The sequence below is a fragment of the Electrophorus electricus genome, chromosome 7, assembly GCF_013358815.1.
Source record: "Electrophorus electricus isolate fEleEle1 chromosome 7, fEleEle1.pri, whole genome shotgun sequence".
Taxonomy (NCBI): Eukaryota; Metazoa; Chordata; class Actinopteri; order Gymnotiformes; family Gymnotidae; genus Electrophorus; species Electrophorus electricus.
The window spans coordinates 15,950,893-15,974,459 of NC_049541.1; the positions used below are offsets into that span (position 1 = coordinate 15,950,893).

General features: G+C 42.3%; 1 protein-coding gene across 3 annotated transcripts in view; it reads right to left on the bottom strand.

Moving 5' to 3' along the window:
* Window positions 1-16,375, bottom strand: part of lmo3 (LIM domain only 3) — a 37,696-nt gene extending 21,321 nt beyond the window's left edge. The window contains exons 1-2 of one of the 3 annotated variants that reach the window (XM_027002164.2): window positions 16,197-16,375; window positions 10,024-10,237 (exon numbers count right to left, since the gene is read on the bottom strand). In XM_027002164.2, coding sequence (XP_026857965.1) covers window positions 10,024-10,229 — 206 coding nt within the window. In that variant the 5' untranslated portion in view covers window positions 10,230-10,237; window positions 16,197-16,375. Of the gene's footprint in view, window positions 1-10,023; window positions 10,238-12,554; window positions 12,887-13,529; window positions 13,927-16,196 lie in introns of those variants that run through there. The other 2 variants (XM_027002163.2, XM_027002162.2) reach the window with 2 other exon arrangements.
* Between the last annotated feature and the right edge of the window lie 7,192 nt (window positions 16,376-23,567).

Consider the following 23,567-nt stretch of genomic DNA (forward strand, 5'->3'; position numbering starts at 1 on the left):
TGAGAAAACAGGAGGCAGTCACAAACACTGCAAACACATAGCACATAAAAACAGGCCCTGCCAACAAATCAGGTGTGTTACAGGCTACAGCTAACAGCAGCTACTATACACAAGGAGGTAATGAATATCCTTAACAGCTTTGCTCCTGTTCTAAGCCTTTGCTCTGTCAATACACATCAAACCTCAGAGAACTGCATCGCTAGATAACGGGGGGTGCAAAAACTCATATTGGCAGAAATCAATATAGCAAAAACAGTAAGCTGCCGACAAACAGTTTCTTTCGCTGCTGGGATGATAAAAGATAATCTTGAGCCCAGCAGGTAGCTGCCGTGTGCAGCAGCGGCTTGAGGCAGCACGGTCGTCTACCACGCGCACACCCAGCCCGGCCACAGCGACACTACGGCAGGTGCAGCGGAGTCCAAGCGGCACTGCCATTTCAATGCTTACTGGCATCTGATTCAACGCGAATGACTCTGGCCCGCATGTCACCGGGCAGCTTTAATTGTGAAGACAAGAGAAAGTAAACAGGTCTACTAATATGTGAGCCAGCAATTTATCAACTGCACAACTGGGGCGATTTAAAAATCCTATAAAATCAAAATAGACCAGGGTGAAGTCATGAGGAAAAACAGTGGAATATATGTTATAAAAACAACCCTTACATACTCTCATCTGGGAAAGAAGTGATTTCTTTTTAATATTATATTGGGATTTTGAGAGAGGAAAAAAGGTTTCATGGTGGACATTTGCCTTCCGTAATAAGGCTGTGATGAAAAATGTGCTGGCGAGGGAATTCAGTGCAACAGCAGCGGTCCTCAGCAATAAATCCACAGGAGCTCCATTTCCTCCTCCGGACCAAATCAAGCCCATCCCCAGGTCCTGGGTGGCCCTTTCTGATCAGCAGCAGGGTCAAAGTTGACATTTAATCTAGCCTCAGACTCATGGAGTCCGTCCACGCATGGCACAGTCGGAGCCGTCCGACATTTCGCTTCCCATAAATCCACAAAACAAATAGGGAGGGAGAGAAGCCAGCCCCAATACCCCCACCCCCCCAACCCCTGTCAGCACTACGCAACACCTCCACCACTGCAGTTCTATGGCTCCCAGAGACAGACATGAGAATGTAATGGTGGCTGGACAAGGTTGGAAGGATTAGGCGTTTATATTCCTCTCGCAGATTAGATGGAAATCATAACACAGCCCAACTCACTGAACTCTGACCCCTACGAAACCAATTTCATTTGCAGAGATTGGAGTGATGTAGCTAGATGTCTATGTGGTAACGGGTAGAAAATTAAAGCGGGATTTGTAATGCATTCAAAGCCAAAGTACACAGGAGGGGAGGTTGGCATGAATAAACTGCTGTCACTACCACTGCACACGCCACTATCACACCACATATGAAATAACATTTCTTTTAATACAAGCTTGGTGGATTAGAATTGGTATATCTGATTTAAAGAGGTTGGGCAACATTTATTTTGAATTATTTTGACCACTACCTTTAAGAAACACATGGCACGACTAACAACTAAATGCAAATAGACAAATAAGCTGGTTTAGTTTTTATAATATGCTATACGTAAATTCATTCTCTTTAGCATTTTAAGCATATCTTATGGTCACATAAGTTGAGCTGTTATTTTACATCAAAGATCCTTTTACTGATCTGTAAGAGGCGCTACATACAATTTTCATTTAATCTTCTGTGTACATCACAATTCAAGGCACCACTGGAACAGTATACATGTATGAAGGCTTGGGAGAGAAGGAAGGTATTCACAAAGATGGTTAAAAAAAGACAGAAAAAAAGGCATTTAAAAGTTCCTTCCTTTGGTCTGCTCTGTTCTAACAGATAGCTTCCGTGCTCTGGCAAAAGGTAGCCTATGCTTAACAGTGCCAGGTGGTGACATCTTAATTTTTCACGGACGCAAACATGGCCGCGCGCTGCTTCCCGATCGCCCCCATGCATTATTCCTGCCTTAAGCGCTGATCCTCTCGGGAAGCGGGTGGGGCGAAAGGCGGGGGGTGCTGGGGCGGCGGGGGGGCGGGGTATTGTTTTACAAGGTGCCCAGCTGCGGCCTACTTGCCTTGCCCTGGGTTCTTTTCAAGGAGTTGTCGTGGGTGACCCCCTCTGGCTGACAGTTATTAATAATAAGGCACGGCGGGGAATAGTTCACCTTGTGGCGATGCGTGGGCCACTGTGGCTCCCGGCCCGGCTGGGGAGTCTCCAGGGGCACGAATCACACAACGCGCCACGGGGAACAAATAATATGGCCAACAAGCCCAGGAACAGAAACTCAGCTTCTGGAACTTTCTTTACAGTTGCAAAAGATCACATGTGAATCAAATGGAAAGTCCCAGTAAGACCATTTGGTTTTTGTGTAGTGGACCTTCACAGTCAACAATTCAGATTCTAAGCAGCCATCTAGCAATTGTGATAATGGCAATCTACCAAAACTGCTGTCAGCCGTCATCCAACCATTCAGATGGCCTGTTCAAGGTGCTCTTTTCACATTTATGATTTGCATGTAGGAAACAATCCTCAATTTCATTGCAGGCATTAGATGTAGTCTCAAATCTGACATTGCGATCTCAGATACACTCTTCTTAGAGCTCCCACTCCTGTGCTCACTTTCATCCACCCTTTTCTGCTTTGTCTTCAAGAATCATGGCATGGCACCCAGTGTTTCAGAATTCCTCGTTGTTCTGCTCCCAAAAAGTCCAAGTCAGAAGTTTCATCTTTTTTTTGGCTTCTTCTGCCTTTGAGCTAAAATGTTTGAAACTGTGCTGAGCTTTTGATAACGTGTAGCCTGAGAGACTTAAACTGCATCACTATTCATCAAGCCAATACAAAGGCTGTTTCCAAATGTCCCTTTTCTAGTTACCTTACTGCCTCATTAGCTTGAGTGAAGTGGTTTACTTAAATCTGTATCCTCACCGCTGCTAATCCCACAAGTGGCCTAATTTCCCACATGAACGCGTTCATCATTTTGATAAATGCCAGCTACTCCTTTAAGGATGAGATGAATCTGCCGCTGATACCAACAGAACGGCGACAAAACAAGGCTATTCCGGAAAGAAATCCACATCCACGAGGGCCCTCGGGGAATGCTGGTGAGGACAAGGGCTCAGGAGTAGGGGACGGGAGGAGATGTGCGGCTATCTAATGAGATGGAGAGGATAAGGAGATAAAGAGTCCGGTGCTGCAGGACCATTAGAGCCCTCAGCGGGAGAAGCCCTTTTGTACACACTGAGTGTTCTGTTGTAACAGGCGCTGCGGAGACAGAGGGCTATCCAGGGCCAAGAGACACTGTGCAGCCTCGGAGTCCACACCTCAAGTGCCTCTGATCCTGCTAGACTGAAGGTGCCTTCTAATAGAGCATGCTCTCCAAGGGGGATTTGCCTCCTCAAAGCCATTGAAATGTCCTCTTTTGAAAACGGCACCTCAGAAGTCTGCGCTCAGCTACTGAAGACCTAATGAGAGTATTAATGAACAGGCATGAAGTCTCCTCGTCTGCCTCGGAGCTTACATATCTAACCGCGCTTCGCTGGTGCAGCCGTTTGCCCCGAGAAGGGCCCGAGAACGAGTGTCACCTGCGACGCCTCTAAAGTGCTGGAGCTGTACGCAAGCTTGAGTCAGGGTCGACCCAACAAGGGCACAGTAAGCAAAGACAGCACAGTGATTGCCTAAAAGAAAGGAGTGTTCTCTAAAAAAAGACAGCATAGGAAAAAAAAATAATTCAGCATACCTTCCAAAAGAAGGGGAAAAACAATCATAACACAGGTGCAATTTCAGGTGCAGCCAGCAACACTGTGTTGAGCACAGTGTGTTTCCAACCTTGTATCAGCGTGGGGATTTGTCAGTGAGGAGATGTCATTGCTGACAAAGGTAGAGCAAAATCCTCATCAAATGTTACAATGTTTCAAAACCAGCCCTGTTTGAACTCCAAGGTTATTCATCTGAGGCATGTCAGAATTAACTTGAGATTGGTCTGTTTTTACCTTTTAAATATGTGTCAGTTTAATGCTTATCTTAGCTTTAATGCTTAATGCTGGACCTTTAGCCAGACAGCAAAACTTGTAGTTTTATACATCTTATGCATGGCTTGAGTTTATATCAGCCCTTCAAAGACAAGAATTCTCCAAGCACAAATCTCATTACACCATATAGTTTATACTTAATGCCGTAATACTACATTTATGTAATACACATGTGCATATGACTATACTTTGTTCCTCCATCATACAATTTGCCCATGACATCTGTAAAAGAATATAATTTTTACTTGCAAAAGTAATTTAATTTTTCATGGTGACATTTTATGCATTAAAATCAAGTATGACATAAATAGGAGAAAATTAATAAATATATAGGAGTAAATGCTAACATCAATAATGAATTAAAAATTAAAGTGCATAATTAAACGTTCTAAAAAGGAATAAAATGTTAAATATATTAGTTTTAGCAGGCTTTTAAAAGTTATATTTAACGGGAACTCAAAACAATAACAAATCTCTTATCAAACTTTTTACATCTTATAAGAACTTCTACCTCTTTTCTGATCTCTTTTGTTATAAATAATCACCCGAATATAATTTTCACTTAAACATAAAGGCACATAGATTCCAACAAATTACCATAACTACATTCCTATTTAGTACCATTTATGCGTTATCTTCATTAAAAACACTTCTATTAAAAAGCATCGTTGAGGAGATGACCACATTAAGACAGAAATCCAATAAATACAGGAAATGGTGAATAACAATAGACACAAATCTACCCCTTGTAGCCTGAAGATGATTTGTTTGTTTGTTTGTTTATAAATTAAACTGATAAATCAGGCTCAATTGAATGCACAAAGGAGAATCTGATTTCCCACTGCCATCAATAAATGAGTAGCAATAAATTGTGGAATAAGGCATCATATAAAGTATCTATAAAAAAAGCTCAAGAAAATCTACATACTGATCAAAGACGAAGAAAAACCTGATGTGTTATAAATAATGTTGTACAAAACCTCTGTGAAAACAATAAAGCATGTTATTTTTGTTCTATGCTACTATGGGGGTAGATTGAGAAGCCCTAGGATGCCAAATCAACTATTCAAGTCTTTATTTAACCCTTTTTTTAAAGTTTAATAAAATGGCTAAATAAGAAAGTGACCCCAGATTCATTGTGGGAGATTATAAATGAATATGCTCTACAACATATGCACACACACACACACACACACACACACCTTTTAGTGCAAACGCTCTTTGTAAGCTCTGAGGAAGGGTGACCACAGAGGACTCCTGCCTGGTGCCTCAGAGTGGCAGAGAGCAGGGAGACTACTTCTCCACATGAACATCTGCACTGGCCATTAAGAGGAGAACTGGCCTCAATCTTTCAACTTGCCTCACAAACTGGCACGAAGGCCTAGACAAACTGCAGCAGACTGCACTGCACCTGTCCCCATGGACAGCCCACGCTAACCTTTCGCACACCACACTCTCGTACTTTCATACGACTGCACCATCAGAAAACAATTAATCAGCTGACATATGAATTATTGTGCTATGATTCATTCACCTGGGGGTGGGGGGTGGGATTGCAAATGAGGGATTTGAAACTTTTTTACTGAGCTTACAAAGTCCTACATGACCTCTTTTAATCATGTCAAACAAAATGCTAAATACAGAGCAAATTGGGGAAAAAAGAACACACCTCTACACACCTGCACACATCAATGAAATAGCTGATTGGGACAAAGTTACCTGTGCACGAAAAAAAGCACTTCCAAAAAATTTGTCTCTGTCTTTTTAGGTCATTCTTTGGGTCTCTTTTTGGCACTGACCCAAATGTACTGTTTCTGGGAGCCTTCAAGGGCAATGGCACACACTCACGATAGCAGGATCAGCCAGAGACACTGACTTTTGGGCATGTGCATGATATGATTTCGTAGAAGTGTGCTATTCTCAGCTTCAGACAGACATTCGTCACTTCTCTGATGCTTGTGCCTACTAAGCAAATGACATCCATCTCATCTTTATTCATACGCTAAAAATCGATCGAAACAGAAATGTCGAACTGGCCCATATGAAACATGACAAATATTACAAAAAAAAAGTAAAACATGTTCAACAATTTAGCACAGTTCTCAACTTCCTCCAGATAAGACAAATGCAACAACACTGTGCTGATCCTTTGTATGACAGTGAAACATAGAGTATGTCCACAAATGCATTCTGCACTGCCTGCGATATGGCACATGCAAATATGGAAAAGTTAAAGATACATTTTTTTTATGGCTCATTTCCATGAGTCCAAGGTGGATGTGGTCCACAAAGTTGCTTCTGAATGAGTGAGGGAAACTAGAAGTTATTACAACTAAACCATGCTCTACATGTTGCTTATCTTCCACCGATAGCATGCTTTCCAAAACGGTAATAAATCCAGTCATGTTGACGGCTTCTGTGAGTTTGCTTGCATTTACAATCTTAGTAAAACCACTGTAGAGGAAAATTGAAGTTGGATTAAAAAAAAAATGAATGAATAGATAGATAAATAAATAAGTGGTCTCCCTGTGCTGTCTTTAAAATGGATGCCTGAAATTTACAGTTTTCCATTAACTGATTCCTAACAGCTTTCCCCCCGCTTGCCAGGATGCCTTGGTGGACAGCTTCCATGTCTGTGGCTACTCTCTGTGTGCAGCGACAGTTTATTTCTGCCACCTTCCCAACTTAAATGTCTCAGACTCTTTTTTCTCTTGGCTGGTTCTTTTAACCTTATCGCTCTCTGCTCTGCAATGCAACCACATCAGCATAAACACTGCTATTGCTGTTATTACCTTTATCGTTAATGGAGACGTCAACACAGTATCAAAAGAATCATTTGGTGATAGGGCAGCCCAGTACCGTATACCCATACTTTGAGTGCAATACAAGAATCGAGCCCACCGCGATAATGCCTTCTATCAATAATTACCTTCTCTATGCTCTGAATATGAAGCAACTGATATTCTCTCAGTTACAACCACACCCACACAAACCCACCTACTCCCACACACACACACACACACCCACACCAAACACTTCCTGCCCCTCATGCCAACTAGAGAAAGTCCCACACTGAATTTGTTCATACAGTACATAGCTACTGAAACAGGTCCAGGAAAACACAAATCTTTTTTTTGTCCTTATTTAATTTGTTTTTGTGTGCATTGTGATAGGGATTATTGTTCCTTAGCTGGTGGGATGGTATTGCTCGTGGTTGCTCATAGTTGTAGACCCCTGAGGAATTCTATTAACCCTGGTTATGTCAGCCTTAATAACATGCCACACTGCTAAACAGGACTGGATTGATTCTGTGGAGGGGTGGTCCGGGGGGGAGGGGCAGCCGTGTATAATAAATCCAGGCATAATTCACTATTAAATAGAACGCTGAAACAGAGCAAAAACGAAGGGAGCAAGGGATTAGGTCTCATTCTTATCTCTGTGTCCGATGGCAGTGCTAACTTAAGAAAATAAATAAGGGAAGGCTGGGATCGAGGGGTCCGTGCGTAGAGGCGGAGCTCTGAGTGCCTATTGATCGCCGTGGCGATGGAGACCCCTTTTCCTTTGTGCGGCCCTGAGTGCTAGTAAGTTGCCGCATCCTCGGGCGCATTCGCCATTCATTAAGCACCGGCAAGGAGAGGCCAGACAGGCAGCGCAGGCAGGAAGCTCGCACGGCGGCAACAATCAAATCAATCCAGTCACCTTGAACTTTGATGATGGAGAAGAAAAGAAGGAAGCAAGCAGTGCCTGTGTCCTCACAATCGCTGACGAGCATAAGAAGAGCTCGGGCACTTACTGAATGGAGAAGTGCCAAAAAAAGAAAGAAAAGCACTAACTAGAGCACTGAGGGAATGAACATTCAATCTGACACTCTGTATATAAACTATCTATGGTCCTTACATGTTACATCAGCCAGCAAGTATTACCAGACAACTAAGCTTTTTATTCTGTCAAAGGCAAAAGCAGAGATGTCGTCCTCTGTGGCTTAGGGTTATTGTCATCTTCCTTAGCTTCCAGAGCCTGCTGTTGTTTTAAGGCACAAAGATGCTTGTGTGTGTGTGTGAGTATGTGCATATGCGTGCGTGTGGGCGTGTGCGTGCGTGCGTGCGTATGCATGTACGTGCGTGCTGTTGTGAATGGAAGCGCAGCCAATGGGGCTTGCTGTAGGGCGGTAATCTGAGCTTCAGCCCTCTGGCAGGCGCACGTCTCCCTCCCACCGTCCCGCGGTCAGCTCCTGCGGCCCACACCTAATGGACACTACCCCCTCCCCTCGCCCAGGTGAAATGAACTGTGCCTCTGCCAGGTGCCAAGCCCCTCCTGCAGCTCCTGCATGCTTTCTGAAAACCCTGCATCCCTGGAGTGCCCTGACCAGCCTGCAGGCTTGCACCGCCCTGTACACTTACACATGTCATAGTGTAACTGCTGCACATGGTGGCACATACCCTAGGCTTTCTGGAAGTGAACAATGAGCCAGGCTTACTAGACTTGATCCATAGGAAGAAGGTTTTCTTACCTGGATTAGAAAAAAGTCATATACCTGGGAAAATATAGATTGGGGTGGGGAATGGCAGTGCACATTGCAACTAGTAGTTAAAAGGATTTAACTATCTCAGCCTCGAGGGGTCCCACTTACTAACATCTCATCATCATTATCATCATTACCATCATCATCATCATCATCATAATCAATATCAATGTCATTCTCAATTAATGACATCTGCTTCATATTCTAAACCTAAACACAAATACTCTAGAACACAGGTTCATGTCTAAACTGAATGGCTAATGTGTTTTTCATGATCCCCACTCAGTATAGAAAGAGTACACATTTATCTACAACATCAAGCTAGGTTTTTATTAAGAAGCTACATTTTCTGTTTCTGTTACCCCCAATCAAATGTTTCTTTTGTATTTTACTGCTGCTAAAAATACTTCTGTTTTTTTTAAATTATTTCTGTTTATAGTATTTATAGTGCCTATACAATCATGGGACTTACATTTAACAGTTTATATGTTACAGTGAAAGTGTTAGCAGTGATTACTGTTCCTTCACTGACTAAGCAGACTGCTTCTGTGATGGAATAACAGTGAGGTAGCGTCCGTGGCCTTACTGGGCCGGCCCAGTGTGCTTGCAGCCAAACCATTAATGAAAAGTGCAGAAACAAATGCACCAACAGTCTGGTGTAGCCCGCCATGCTGTACCCAGGCTAGGAAAAGGGCTCGCTGGACTGGACACTGAGACCTCTTTCAGAGAGAAAAGATTTTGCAGCATTCTAAAACTTAATGCTTCAGCCGCTGTGGGCCAGCAGACTTCCTAAACCAAATCTAATCAGAGATGTCGGCTGTTTATTGACTCAGGAATATGCCCTTTTCATATTAAGCAAACAGCATATGTAAAAGCATAAGCCAACCCTCAGAACAGCAGTACTGAGAGTACTCATGACCTATGAGATGCCTGCTTTCACTGAAGGGCTCAAAGAACACCCGTACAGCCATGTGTGTGGAATGTGGCAGATGTAACCTTGTTGTAGATGTAAAAAAACCCCCCAAAACTTAAAATGCAGTTTTGCCATGATAATTTGACTTTGATTTGATTTCAGGTGTCAAACAGGAAAACTTTCACACCCTCCTTTAACTGCTTAAGTAGCTTCTCTTATCATTGTGTGCTCTATAATCGACCTTCTTAGGATTTCCTTCTCTCTCTCTCTCTCATGTCTATAACATTTGGTATCATTAATACATCACATAAACAAAAACCTTGCACCAACCTATAATAACCTTCAAATATGTAACAATATTAATCACTTTATATCTACCTGCAAACTAATTACATGCTTGTTACAGAGTGCGTTACATGAGGTGCACGTTTCTTTGGATACAGAAGAGTAATTCAATAGCTCATGGTACACTTCACACATCCAGTGACTGGCCGGGATGGACGATAGCCATCCCAGAGGAAGGTGAGGTGGAAGGAGCTCTTACCGGAGGTAGTCCCGCCGGCACAGGATGAGGTTGGCTTTGGTGTAGAGGGTGGAGCCCACCTCGCCCAGCCGGCAGTCACAGCACGCACACTTCAGGCAGTCTTCGTGCCAGTACTTGTCCAGGGCCTTGAGCAGGTAGCGGTCCTTGATCTTCCGGTTGCAGCCGGCACAGCCCTTTGGCTTGGTGTCCGGCTGGACGGAGAGCATTTGTATACCTGGGGGGGGTAGACGAAAAAGGGGGACGTCAGTGAGAATGCAACAACCAGCAGAACAGGAGTGGTTCACACAAAGCTACAAAACAATGAAGCCTGCACTGACGGCCCATCTTACTGGGTATGGGACAGAGCTGATATTTTAAGAAAGTGGGTTAGAAATTTGATACTTCAATGAGGACATGAAAATGCACTGCTGGTTGTCTACATAAAAAATGAAGGAGAAAAAAAAACAGCCAGTTGCAGCTGCTAGCTTGCTAGCATCTTTCTGTCTCTTGCTCCCTTTTCCCTCACTCTTTCTTTCCTCTCTCTGTGGGAGGGGCCAGGAGAAGCTTGCCCCCAGAGCAACCATTGTGTAACCCCCATTTAGGGCTGTGAAAGGGCTTTGTTGGGTGGAGGGAACAATGCAGGCCCATGCAGACGGCCTGTAATTAGCATTCCCCCTCCGTGCAGAGAACAGCCAGCTCTGCCCCACGCCTGCACGCCTGCTCGCCTTTTGTCCTGCCCCAATAGTTTTTGTCCTCCGGTACGAGTGCATCTGATTCCTGCCTGTTGGGCTAAAGCGGGGACGGTGTGCCTCGCTCACCGCCAGAGCTGCGCTCCCCCACAACGAACGCGCATGTTACTGGCTCAACTGTAAGAGAACAAGCAGAAATATAAGAAGTGTGTGTGTGAACTTTAAGTTAAGGAGAGCCACTGGGTGCTCTTGGAGACCAGAGCTCTTTGACCTTACTCCCTTCTGCATTACAGGGATAAAGATATTGATTAATTAAGAGCAAAGAGCAAAATGAATAAACAAAAGCAACTGCAGGTAGTCCTCATGATTATGAGTTTAGACAGGAATGCCTTACATGAAAAAAAAAACTTTAAGACACACACACAATCGAAGTTAAGATTACCATCAGGATGCATATAGGAGCAGCTACACAGGGTCTTATCACTGCAGGTGAAATGGGTAATGTTGAGCTAGGTATCGAAGAGTTGTGCGCAACATCGCCACTCTGATACAGAGACGATCTCAAGTTGCAGGAATTTATAAGTCGGAGGTTAGTAAAAAGGTGTAAATGGACAGACATTCGTGTGCAAGTCTTCTGAAGGCCAGAAACTCCTTGATCATATTTGTAAGTTTAACGCAAACAAAACGGTGCATTATTTAGAAGGTTTTAAAAAGCTGATTAAAGTGTTTTTTGTCAGAGAGAGAAAAATGGCAAGGACGCAGTGTATGCCAGCCATACTGTTTGCGCTAATGAGCGAACACTATTTTGGCACACTGCGTTTAAACTGTTGAGCTTTTAATTGGCTGGATTGGATTGTGAGAGGCGCGCACGGCTGATTGCGCTCGCTATGCGGTCCTGTTCAGTAGCACTCATCCGCACCGTCCCAGCTCGCCTGGCTAACACAACAAAGTCACCGCCTCTCATTACCAATCCAGAGAAGTTAGAGTTTCGACTCCCTTCGGTCTGCAATCAGGTTCGGAACCAATCGAATCGATTGTGCAAGGTCGTTCTTTTCAAACGAACAATATCCTATTCGCGCTCTCCTTCCAGATCATGCTGTAGGGTCTGTTTGGACTTTAGGTGCATGTATCTGAAAGGAATGTGGCGTGTTCGATTTAGGGATTGCTGAGGGGAAGCGGTGAACAAAAGACTGATTTCCCACAAGGCAAAATAAATGCTATCCACAACCGGGCTCGATATGCGGGTCGTTTTTCGTCTTTACAGTCTCATTTGGATATTTCATTACGTCCAATTCACACGGGATAGGCTACTCTTTGTGCACTTCCCTATTCTCATATCGAAATACTGGTGTAGATTTTTCGGCAAGACTTGGCAAGCAAACAGGGCGCAAAGTACCAATTTGATTTCCCCTTTCAACCACATCACAGCTGCGCGAGTCGGAGATGCTGACATTTCACCCTCTTATCAGTTTAATTACTGTTGCCATGGCAGCGTAGTGCTTGGAAAAGACCAATAAGATTTGCTACAGAGAACCCAATTTTCGAGGCAGCTTGCAAAACGACGAAATGGAATCGTTAACTCGGAGACCATTAACACGTTCGAAATCACGCTACGCAATACCATGACAAAATATATTTAGTAGTCTACGCAAGGCGCAAAATGATATGTTTGAAAACGTAAATATATCCTAAAATACACGGTAGATTTAATTCAACACAAACATACTCGTTACACATATCGTTTAAACTATGAGCTATAGCTAACCATAAAAAACCGTAACAATTCAGCGTTAGTTCCACAAATTTGAACAGATTACACTCGCGATATTATTATCCAATAAAAGCCACACTTTCAGATCTTACCGAAACTTTTCTCTCTTTTCTGCATTTGTTGACTCGCTTCAGCACCCGAAAACACCATGCAACAAGAGGAGCCGCGAGCCAAGATTCCCGTCTCGGTAAAGTGAGCAGCTGTATGCACGCGCGCTCTCCGAGGGTGGCTCGCTTTTGTTAGAAGTAACAATCCACCTCGCCTCCCAAGAAAAGAGTGAAAATGAGGAAAACACCAATCAACAGAACACAGTAGGAAGGGAAGAAGGACGGCTCGCTATCGCTCAGCGCCACACGCTGTTAGGAGCGTTTGTCACAACAGTGCTCGACTATGAAATTAGATCTAGCAGCAGTCGTAGCGAGCCGAGTGACGGCGAACAAATGACAGCGGATGACAAAGGCATATGCTTAGCCCTCGCGGAGCCGTAATCTTATAATCCTATCGTGCTCCTCGCTTGCCCATCCAAGGCATTTGGTGTACGTACAATAATAAGAACATAAACAAATCCTTAAACGTTCGTTATCGTCGGAACTGTGGTATAATGGAGCTGGTAATATTGTGTTTACCTGTTTGTCTCGCATTTGAAAAAGAATAGCCTTCTCGCTCATTCTAATTTGTTACATTTTGACAGAACATCTGCAAATACAGTCTCCAATTCAAAAACTTGCAAGCGCACATAGATCAACTGGGAGAAAAGCACCATAAAGAAATTAAAAATCAGTGAAACACATCTCCACACATAATATACAACATTTAACCATATACATCTTCGCAAGCCTACACCTTACACTACCTGATCATACTCCTTTAACGACGAGCTTTAAACGTACAGTCGCTTTAAAAACCTTCAACACAAATAATGCTAATTAAGCCATAAATACTGCGTTACAGAATCATATTTCAAGGACGATTTCCTATACTGAAAATGCTGTTTAGTGGTGCATCCTGTTAAATCATAACAAAGTATATAAACAGTTCACAAAACAATTAGTCGACAAACCACTCACCTTCTTGACCAAGTTATGCAGAAGGTTAATGTCGGGTAGAGCACCGTGGTGCAGACTCCGACTCTATATACCTCGGAGCAAAAGTTCACGAAACCGACATTGCGCCGCGGATAACAGTGATCTTCAGGTTGAAAATAATGAGGTCCACATGGATCACCAACGAGAAGTTGTTCGTACCAAAAGCTACAGGTGTTCTCGCCCGAGTCGTCATATATTGAGTATAGCTAGTGTGAAAGGCTCAGAACAACTTGCCCATCAGCAAGTGAGAAACGAAGAATAGTGAAGCCTAGCTTTATTATCTTCAAAACCAATCCCTCACCAGTAAGACATTACACGACGAGGAAAAGGTCATTCACTTATAAACGATAGCAGGAGTAACTGAGCGCACGCGTGCAGGCGCGCTCCCTAGAGAAACTTGTGTTCTCCTTACTGACACGTATGGGAGGTCGAGACGCGCGCACAAACAAGCTCTGCGCACATTATCCTTGTAGTTTAGCATCTCCCACAGTTTTCTCCTGCGCTGCCTGGTAGCAAATTATATACCGTACTATGATACCTTTAGATACTGCGGAGATCAGTTTACACCCTAAACGGCATATACACAGGGATGTAATCTCCTTAAATGTAATTTATGCAAGTTCAATACTGAAACACGAGCTGGATATTCAGGAACTCTTGAAGTGCGCATTACGTGCATCTGGTTAAATTTTTTTTTTCCTTTTTACCATTTCCAAAAGTTCCATCTAAATAATATCTGATTGGCTATATAAGGCAATAAGCACATAAAAAGACAAAACATTAGACCTCGAACACGCCGAGTATAATGCGTATTATGTATATAAAACAGGCATGAGTAAGAAAGGTGATCAGTAACTAATCTTGTTTAAGGTTTTCATTTTTTCTAAAGTTACTGTTCAGTTTCTGAATAATTTCTTAGGAATTCACCAACAACCATACAGGCCTTACGTGTGACTACTTCGACCAGGCTAAAGCATTTCACTGGCCTCAGGCCAACTGCCACGAAAGGTACCACTATGTAAAGTTAATGTACACAACAGGAACAGTTCCGTAAATAAATAAAATAGTGCATATATTTCATTTTATTTTCTGTTTGTGTTTATAACCTACAGCACAGTTAGTGGTTTCCTCGAGATAAAATGCCGCTTTTTGTGCATATCTTCGTGCTGATTACTCTGTGTGATGTAACTCTAAAGCTATTCCTTACCCATTGGTTACACCTGCGCGCTCTAATTAGCGCCTATTGATGCACACGTTGCCAAGGAGAATGATTCATAGGCCTTCTGTGCCCTCCCCTCATAGAGTACACGCGTACTCGCGCGCACGCTTGCGCAACTGGCATAATAGTTTTTGCGTTTAACATGCCCCCAAATTTTTTTAATGTCAGTCTAAATGTGAATTTGCAAAATACGAGAGTAGCGAGAATATGGAGAATCTACAGAACCGTAGAGATTGTGGCGGAGATGTGCAGTCGAATGTTAGCTTGCGGCCTCTTGCCAATCACGGCCTAAAAAGAAGCAATAATGAGATGGGTCATAAAATGCTACTCGCTACCATTATGAGTGATGAGACGCATTAAAGCTGACAGGGTATTACCTGCCAGTAATTAGGTTTTGTCATGGATTGAATTATTTCAAAGCGGGCTATCTGCGTAATCATGCAATTTGCGGCAGAGACGCTCTAGCCGCGTGCAGAGGAGAGAGGGAGAGAAGGAGTGGAGGCGGGGGAGCAGTAACCCCTTCTTCCTTTTCGCGCACCCCAGCCCCCTACCCCTCCCCGCTATCATTTCATCTTTAGCATTATCACGTCAATTATTCACCAAAGATATCTGAATTATTGAGAGCGATGAGCTAAAGAGTGCCATCATCAGACCGTGCCGAGCGCAGAGTTAAGTCGTCCGTCACGTAATGTGATGCATATTCCAGCAAACCTGCGTGGGGTGGTGTGCGATGCCTTTGCACTGACACCCTTGCAAACGGACATCGTTAAAACGAACGTGGACAATAAAACTGCTTGTTCAACGAACCATCCTCCTCCCCACATGCGCGCGCACTGAATACAGCGAAGAGGAGGATATCCGACAGACGACCACCCCACTCCATCCGACGGATGCAAAGAGCGAGGAATGTGGCTTCTCTTGGTAGAAATGAATGCACCGCTTAATTAGGATACCAAGCTTGGCAGAGAAAGTCTTTTCGGAAGGGGATTGGAGTAAAGAGATATTTCCTGGTACACTCAGTCTGGTTTAAGCCTCCTTTTAACATCTCCAGCGGCCATTCATTATATGGAATCCTCAACTTAATCCGAGTTTTTAAACCTCTGCTAGCCTACTAATGTGCACTGCTCGGACAGCATCTAGCGCGCGTACCAGTGTTACCCACATCACAATAGGTAACCTATTCATATTTATTCCATTATTCCATATTTATTCCAGTATTTTTTTCCTTTCTTAAGAAACCATTGATCAAGTTGTTGACAAATAATAGCCGAATTACTTGTATACTTCTCAGTGTATTTGATCATATTCGCGTCGCTTGTTCTAGAGAAGTAAAAGTAAAATATTGATCAAATAAATACAATTTCGACTATTCGTGTGTCCACGTGTTTCAATAATAGCGGGCAATTAATATGTAAGAATGGATACTATACCGAGGGAAAGTTGCCGCGTATGAGGAGTTCGTAGCTCAAGTATAGCCGGCTTCTTTTCAAGACGCGGCCGCTCGGATAAAAACGCAGCACCCTGTCTGTGCCTCCTTCCCGGCTCGTGCTTTAAAAATCTAAAGGTTTCCCTTCCTTCTCCATGCAAAGGCTTGTTCTTCTCTAGGTTTCGTTCTCTCCCTGGCAGCAAAGACCTGAGCCGGCCCGCACGCCTCCTCGCCTTTTTAAGCACCTCCACCAGTTCCCTAGTTAGCAGCGCACTCCAGCTCATCCAAGAAGCTGACAAGCACCGTTAGGGAAGGCAGCGCATGTTGCTCTAATGGACCTCATTAAGCTCCACTTACAGATGTTCTCTTAACATAATTGATCTGCAGCGAGTTGAGAGGACGGCAACCTATTCCCCAGCCCCCAATTATGGCCCGGTAATTAGATCCCCAACCTCCAGTTCTCTACATTCACCCTTCTAACATTCCGAAATATCAAAGTATCTCTTTCTCTCAAAGCCAGCCCTGTTGCCCCCCCACCACCTAACCTCTGTGTCTCCACCTCCTCCTCTCCCAAAGACTCCATTCCTCTGACAGTATTGACAGTCAGATCTGCTAACCTTTGTAGTGAAGCCAGACTTAGTAGTGCACTCACTCCAATTGACAGAGCTTAGTCTTCTTTTTCAGTCTCCCTCTATTTCTCTTTTTCTCCTGCTCTCTCTCTCTCTCTCTCTCTCTCTCTCTTTCTCTTTCACTTTCTCTTTCTTGCTCACACATTTGCTCTTTTGGCTGAAATAGCCTGGGAAAGAATGAAGGATGGTGCATCAGACACACAGGGTGGAAAGGATAAAAAGAGTGAGAAATAGATAGATAGACCAACAGACAGATACATAGATGGACAAAGTAAGAAAGAGAACAAGTTTGTACTTTTGATAAAAAAAAACGATTTTAATAATATCTGTCTGGGGAAGCTTTTTTTATTTTAAATAATTTATTGGAGGCAACTTTGAGTGTGGATAGAGGAGAAGTAGGTGGCATCAGCAGGAAGGGGTGACGATACTGCATTTATAATGCCAGTCAGATGCACTCTTATTACCTGTATAATTAGCAGCATGCAGAAACGCAGGGCACTTAAGGGAAACAGGAATGTCACCCTTCTTCCCTTCAAAAGAGGAGACAGTTTCATCATGCAGGGAGACAAAAGAACTGGGCGCATATGATGCCAATCATCACAAGGCATAATTTTCTGGAGCACATAGTGCACGTTTGCATGTGTCAAAAGCTGCATATAAATGCAACAGATCACATGGTTAGCAGTGTCATCATGTGAAAAAGCTACATACAAAACTTGGTTCAGTCTGGACAAATAATTCAAGAACACCTTGATGAATCGGTTTAAAAGCAGTCAGCATATGTACTGTAGTGCTTTTTGTGAGGCTGCGACATACGAAAGCAGAGGATAGCGTGCTAAAGTTTGAGATGCCTGTGTCCTGTTTCCCTTGCCAGGAGACTCTGGGTGTCAGTATCCAGGTGCGATGCCATGTGTTGGTTTATTGTGTTAGTTTATATCCCTCTCCTTCTGACTGGGGCCCTCTGCTGAGCATCAGTGACATTTTAAAAAGGCCCCAGGAGTCTGCTCCCTACTCCCATCCCAACATATGTCGTACTTTTAATAACAGCAAACTAAGACTTCCCCAACTGGACATTACCACAACACACACACAGACACACATGCTAACATATTACATCCATTCCCCTCTCTCAGGGTTCTGTCCTCCCAGAAGACATGCAGGTACATGTGTGACTTTGCTCTAACGACCAGCAGGGCCTCTCCTTAGAGGGACACTTGGTAATTGCTTCAGGTAGGTGACCCTCAAGTAGGGTCAAGGGATGCGTAGCTTTTAATGCCATCTTTTGCTCCTGCTTCACCCCTCATTGTCTCCACCCCTCTCCCCTGACTTCAGTTCTCTCTCTCTCGCTCTCTCTCTCTGCTCCACAGACCAATTTTAGCTTTTGGCAGAGATGAGACTACTGTGAGTTACAGAGACTCTTTGACAAAGTCTGAAGAATCACCTTTAGTAATGGGTCTAAGGGGAGCCCTCTGGATTTAAAGAATATCCAGACCACAGGAAATTGGGTCCCACTATTACACCAGGGGGAATCGATGGAGATTACTTAATTCAACTGGCAATTAATTTGTTCAGAACAAAAGCAAAGGCCAGTCCAAGAGGTAGAATATCTGAGTAGAATGTGACAGCATTACAGATAGAAGTGGTTGCCCAATGCCCTTGGACAAGTAGGCAGGTGAAATAGCATATGAGTAAGACTTGATAAAAGTAACAATATACCAAAATCAAAGTAAATTTATTGCTGATGTTGCAATAATATGCAGATAATTTGACGATTTCACTTTCTTAATATCACTAATTATATTTTGCATAATTCATTTCACATAGTTACTTCTGATCTTGGTTACACAGTTATATCTGATCTGATGTAACCAAAAATATCATGCTAAGAACAAATTAAGCTAAGAACAAATTAAGTCTCATAGCCCAACTAAAATTTTCTAATTGATGAAACGTTTAATCACTTTCTTTGAAGATGTGATTGTAAGCCATTCTGAAGATGATTAGTCTCATTACATCATTTTATCTGGGACCTGCATAAGAGCTTTGACGTAATGAACTTTAATGAATTAACTCCTGTTAAATTAATCCATGCTTCTTAAAAACTGCACAGTAGACACCAATGATAGTTGAAATCATTATCTGATTGAACTTTACCTTTTCTACCCTTATATCATTGGTTTGAGATCTAGCAAATGGAATATCACCTTAGAAATTGCTCAAAATATCAGTCTATACTACATCATTTGGCAGATGCTCCTATCCAGAGTGACTTACATATTTATCAGTATGAGTGCTCCCTGGGAATTGAAACCATAACCTTGGTATTTCTAGTACCTTGCTATAAGTGCACTACAACATAAGGTGTGGGGGCATGAGCTAGAGATGTTTATTTGGATTAAAGTTTAAATTAATTGATGTTGTGATAAAATAAAGTGTTGTATAACTATTTTGGGTGGAGAAATTCAAGAGGTAATTTTTCATTTATGAAAAAATTTGACATGAATTCCTCCACTGAGAAAATGACCATAAATAATCCATCATTGTCATACTTGAACATGCCAAATTCTATTGATTACACCAAAACCTCTAATTCCATTATTTACATGATTTTGGACCAGTCTTATTAAAACTGTGCTGTTGATTTATACAGATAGGAGAACATGCACCTTTCTAAGTGCAACAAAGTTTAGAAGGATAAACATCAGAATTTGCATGCCCACACTATTTTAATATAATTTTAAAAATCCTTGGTTTGGGGGCATTTGTGAGATAAAAAGGTTTTCTAATGAAGCATGCTGTGTATATAAACATTTATGACAAAAAAATATATAAAACTTTACATGACAGATGAGACACTGGGTTGAACTGAAGTTTTAGAGGTCACTGTTATTTACATTTGTCCAATAAATCTTCTATCACAGTGAACACACCCTGTGGATATGAGGCTATCACAACACACACACACACACACACACACACACACACACACACACACACACACACGCACACACACACACACACACACACACACACAAACAAACATTCTAAAACCTAAAACCAGAAGAAGATGAACCTTTGAATAATATCTCTTCAAGTCTTTAATGATAACCTTAACCAATGCAATGTGATACTGGTAACTGCTACATAATATCAATCGATTCCATCCGGCATGCTTTCCTCAAGTAGCTTGGCTGAAATTACTTGTGTGTTCAGAACTGAGCATTTCAAACAGACTGCTGTATACCTCCGTGGCAATCAATCAGCCTTAATCCAAAACCAATTTACTCCGCCTGAAGAGGAAAATATCTTTTAATCTCTTGCAGACAATCCCTGATTGCAGTGCACAGCATCAGTTGACAGTAAAATTGAGCTGGGCTTGCAATGGAAACCCTTCGTTTATATGCCCACACAAAATGTTACCATTTTAGCATGTGCCCTAGGCAAAGATAGTCATCACCACAGTTTGCATGACTTGGGCCTCCTAAATCCTATTAATCTATTAGATTTCCTGATGCTCAATAACCAATGCAATTACTGTAATGATTCATATCTATTGATCCTTCAGCGTTAAAATATATGCAGTTTAACTTTACTTCTGTTCTAGCCCTGAAAACCCTAGGATCTCATCATCATTTATACCTTTAGCTCCTGCATAGTCCAGATATGTAATATCTTCCTATGAAGTGGGGAGTTCTGGAAAGAACAGAAAAGTGCTGAATATTTTTCTTCCTTACCTTTGCTTTCTATTTTGTGAAAGTTAAGGCAGAGTAAATAAATTTTCTTTCTTACCTCAATGTACATCTAAATACTGGTCAATAATAATTTGTATTTGCAGACAGAATCATCACTGCAAAAAGAGTGCACATCCACTAAATGGCCTGTAAAAATCTAGCTACAAATAGAGTATTTTGTATGCCACAATAGACAGAGATAAGGAGCAATGTCCTTCTATTTCACCTCTCTATTTCTCTCTGGGTAACAGCCCAAAAAATAAAACTGAACTCTGTTAAATATTAACTTCAGCTAGCATCACCGAGCTATCAGCCACTCACACAACACTGGAGCTGCAGTTCACTGTCCCCAGAGCAGATGAGCAATGCTAATGGGGCTAACTGAAAATAAAAGCTGATGTTTTGACTTAGCTTTGACATCATCATCATTATTGTTATTACATTAGTACTGTTGGAGTTGAACTTACCCTTTAATACTTCTGTACAATAATTTAATATCAGGAATGTATTTACTTGAATTTACAATGGAATACTGACATATTAACAATAACAACAACAACAACAATAATAAATTAATGTTGAACATAATACATTATATTTTTATGAAGCTGGGAAAACAGAATTTTTTTCTGTCATTTAAAAACAACAGCATGCAAAAACAGCTATTTAAGGAGGCTTGTTTTAACCAAACACCATAGAAGACTTTTTTTTTTTTTTTTTTTTTATGAAATAAACAAATAATTGATCATTATAACCAAATGAAACTGATCTGGGTCTGCCTGCAGGGCTGGCTGGCAACCTCTTTCACTGCACTGCCATAACATTTTTTTCCCTTTTAAATTTTGTGTTCAAACCCAAAATAACCTACTTTAATGTGTCTGTTATACGAAAAACCCAACTGGAGTTAAAAGTTAATTCTTTGACCAGACTTTACCAAAGTGCCATATTATCTCAGGGTCAAAAATACACAAGTACAACAACATACATCATACTGTCCCGAAGTCTTTGTAAAAGGGTTGATCTCTGAGGCTTTCAGCTAGTTAGTTCATGCTCTGATTTCCATCGCCACATGGATCTGCGAGCACTAATTGGCAACATGAAGCCATGCTCTGATGTCAACTCATGTACCCTCACTACGATTTCCCCACCTACACGCGTCAGTCAGTATGATCACAAGCGCAAAGTTGCCTCCATACACTGATCTGAGATCAACTTTTGTTGTTCCTCATGTAATGATTCCCATATTGAATTGAACAGTGGAAGCTTGGAAACCTTGGAACTTAAAGAAACTTTTAGCTCAAGGGATAGTAAAAGGGTTAATGGAGTTTCTATTTACCAGAAATCCCCTGGTCAATCTGCTCCGACTTCACTAAGAACAACATGGCTCTGCACGAAATGCAAAAGGATGCTATTGCTCTCACCACTACCATTAACCTTCAGCCCATTCTCTGCCTCACTGTTCGCAAATTGACTCATACATGCTGAGATTGGGAGGCCCTCAGTGTGGGGAGAAAGCCAGGGAGGACAGGACACAATGGCCTCATTACAATATGGCAGGGAACAAAGTGCCAAAAATGGGTGAGCAGAGAGTTCTCTTTGGCTGTGAAGAATATGGAAGAAATAACTGTACCACTGGTCTCTGAATCAAAGCTATTAACCTTCACCCTCACTGAGACCTGTGAAGATGGCCGATACCATGAAGCACAGATTCAAAATATGGTATGGAGCTCAGGAGACACAGCTTAAGGAATGGATTTATTCACCACCCTATTGAGTGCCCTCGAGGTAAGACCACATTAGTGGAATTTAAAAGAGAATCAGCTGAAATGCTTTTTTAGGTGTCCTATTTGACTGATATTGCAGACTGTGATGATGAATTCCCATGATGACATCCTCGACTGACATCCCCAACCCTTTACCGAGACACAGGACAACACTAGAGGATTCGAAGCGGCTTGCCCCGTCCCTGTGATCGATCCTTGGAGAGCAAATTTTCATCATGCAGAGAGGACCAGTGCTGAAGACGACAGCTAATTAAGATGGCTAATCGGCATGTTTCACAGAGTTGCGAGCAACTGCCACTCTCTGCACTCCTCCCAGCAGCTGCTGCATGGCCACCGCTGCCTAGGGTTTCTGACTCCATCTTGTGCCATGATTCAGCATGCCTTGAATACTCGGTGCTGTCCTGATTGGGGTACCTAACTTCCATTTTAATGCATGCAAGGCAAAGTTCTATTGCACTAAATAAACTACTCCCTAATATGCACTGCATATTTTATGTAATTATGACTAACATTAAAATACAGGATTCCTCCCTCCATGAGGATGAGAGCACCATCACCTTGAAAAAATAAACACTAGCCTCATTCAAAGCAAGAAACCCAAGATTAGCTGTGTTTAACAGTCAGTTCATGACATTAGATCCTACAGACAGTTAAAAATATATAATGCATTATAACTGTATCTAATACATCTGGAATGTAGTCTTTTAAGAATTTAATTTTAAATTTTAAAGAGGAGGGTTGGCATGATTGGATAGCTCAGTCTCAAACATCAGGCTAAAGGGGAAACTGACGTGCGACCCTCTTAATGAGAACTGCCTCCTCAGGGATGCCTGTGCACAGATGGCACAATGCAGAGCAGAAATTCAGGAATTTAAGCAAGGATCCCAACGCTGGTGCTCAGCTCTGCATAGCTAAGCAGTGCTTTTAGCCACTTAGCCAGAGACCTGCCTTTGTTTTATCACTTAATTTTTAAACAATATTAGTAACTGTAGACTTTATGGTTGAGGATGCTGCCTTCTGCTTTCTGAATCAGCTCTGGCTCTGAGTGCAATGGGGATACTATTAAGGTGATGAGCGGACAGGCAGCCAAAGCTGGTGATTTTGGCACCTTGTGACCATGATAGCATTAGTGCTCATGAAGAAGAGGGGAGTCCAGAGACAAAACTGAATCTCATGAGCAGTTTAGCCAAGTTAACGTAACATTCTTGTAATGTAATGCCTTCTGACAGCT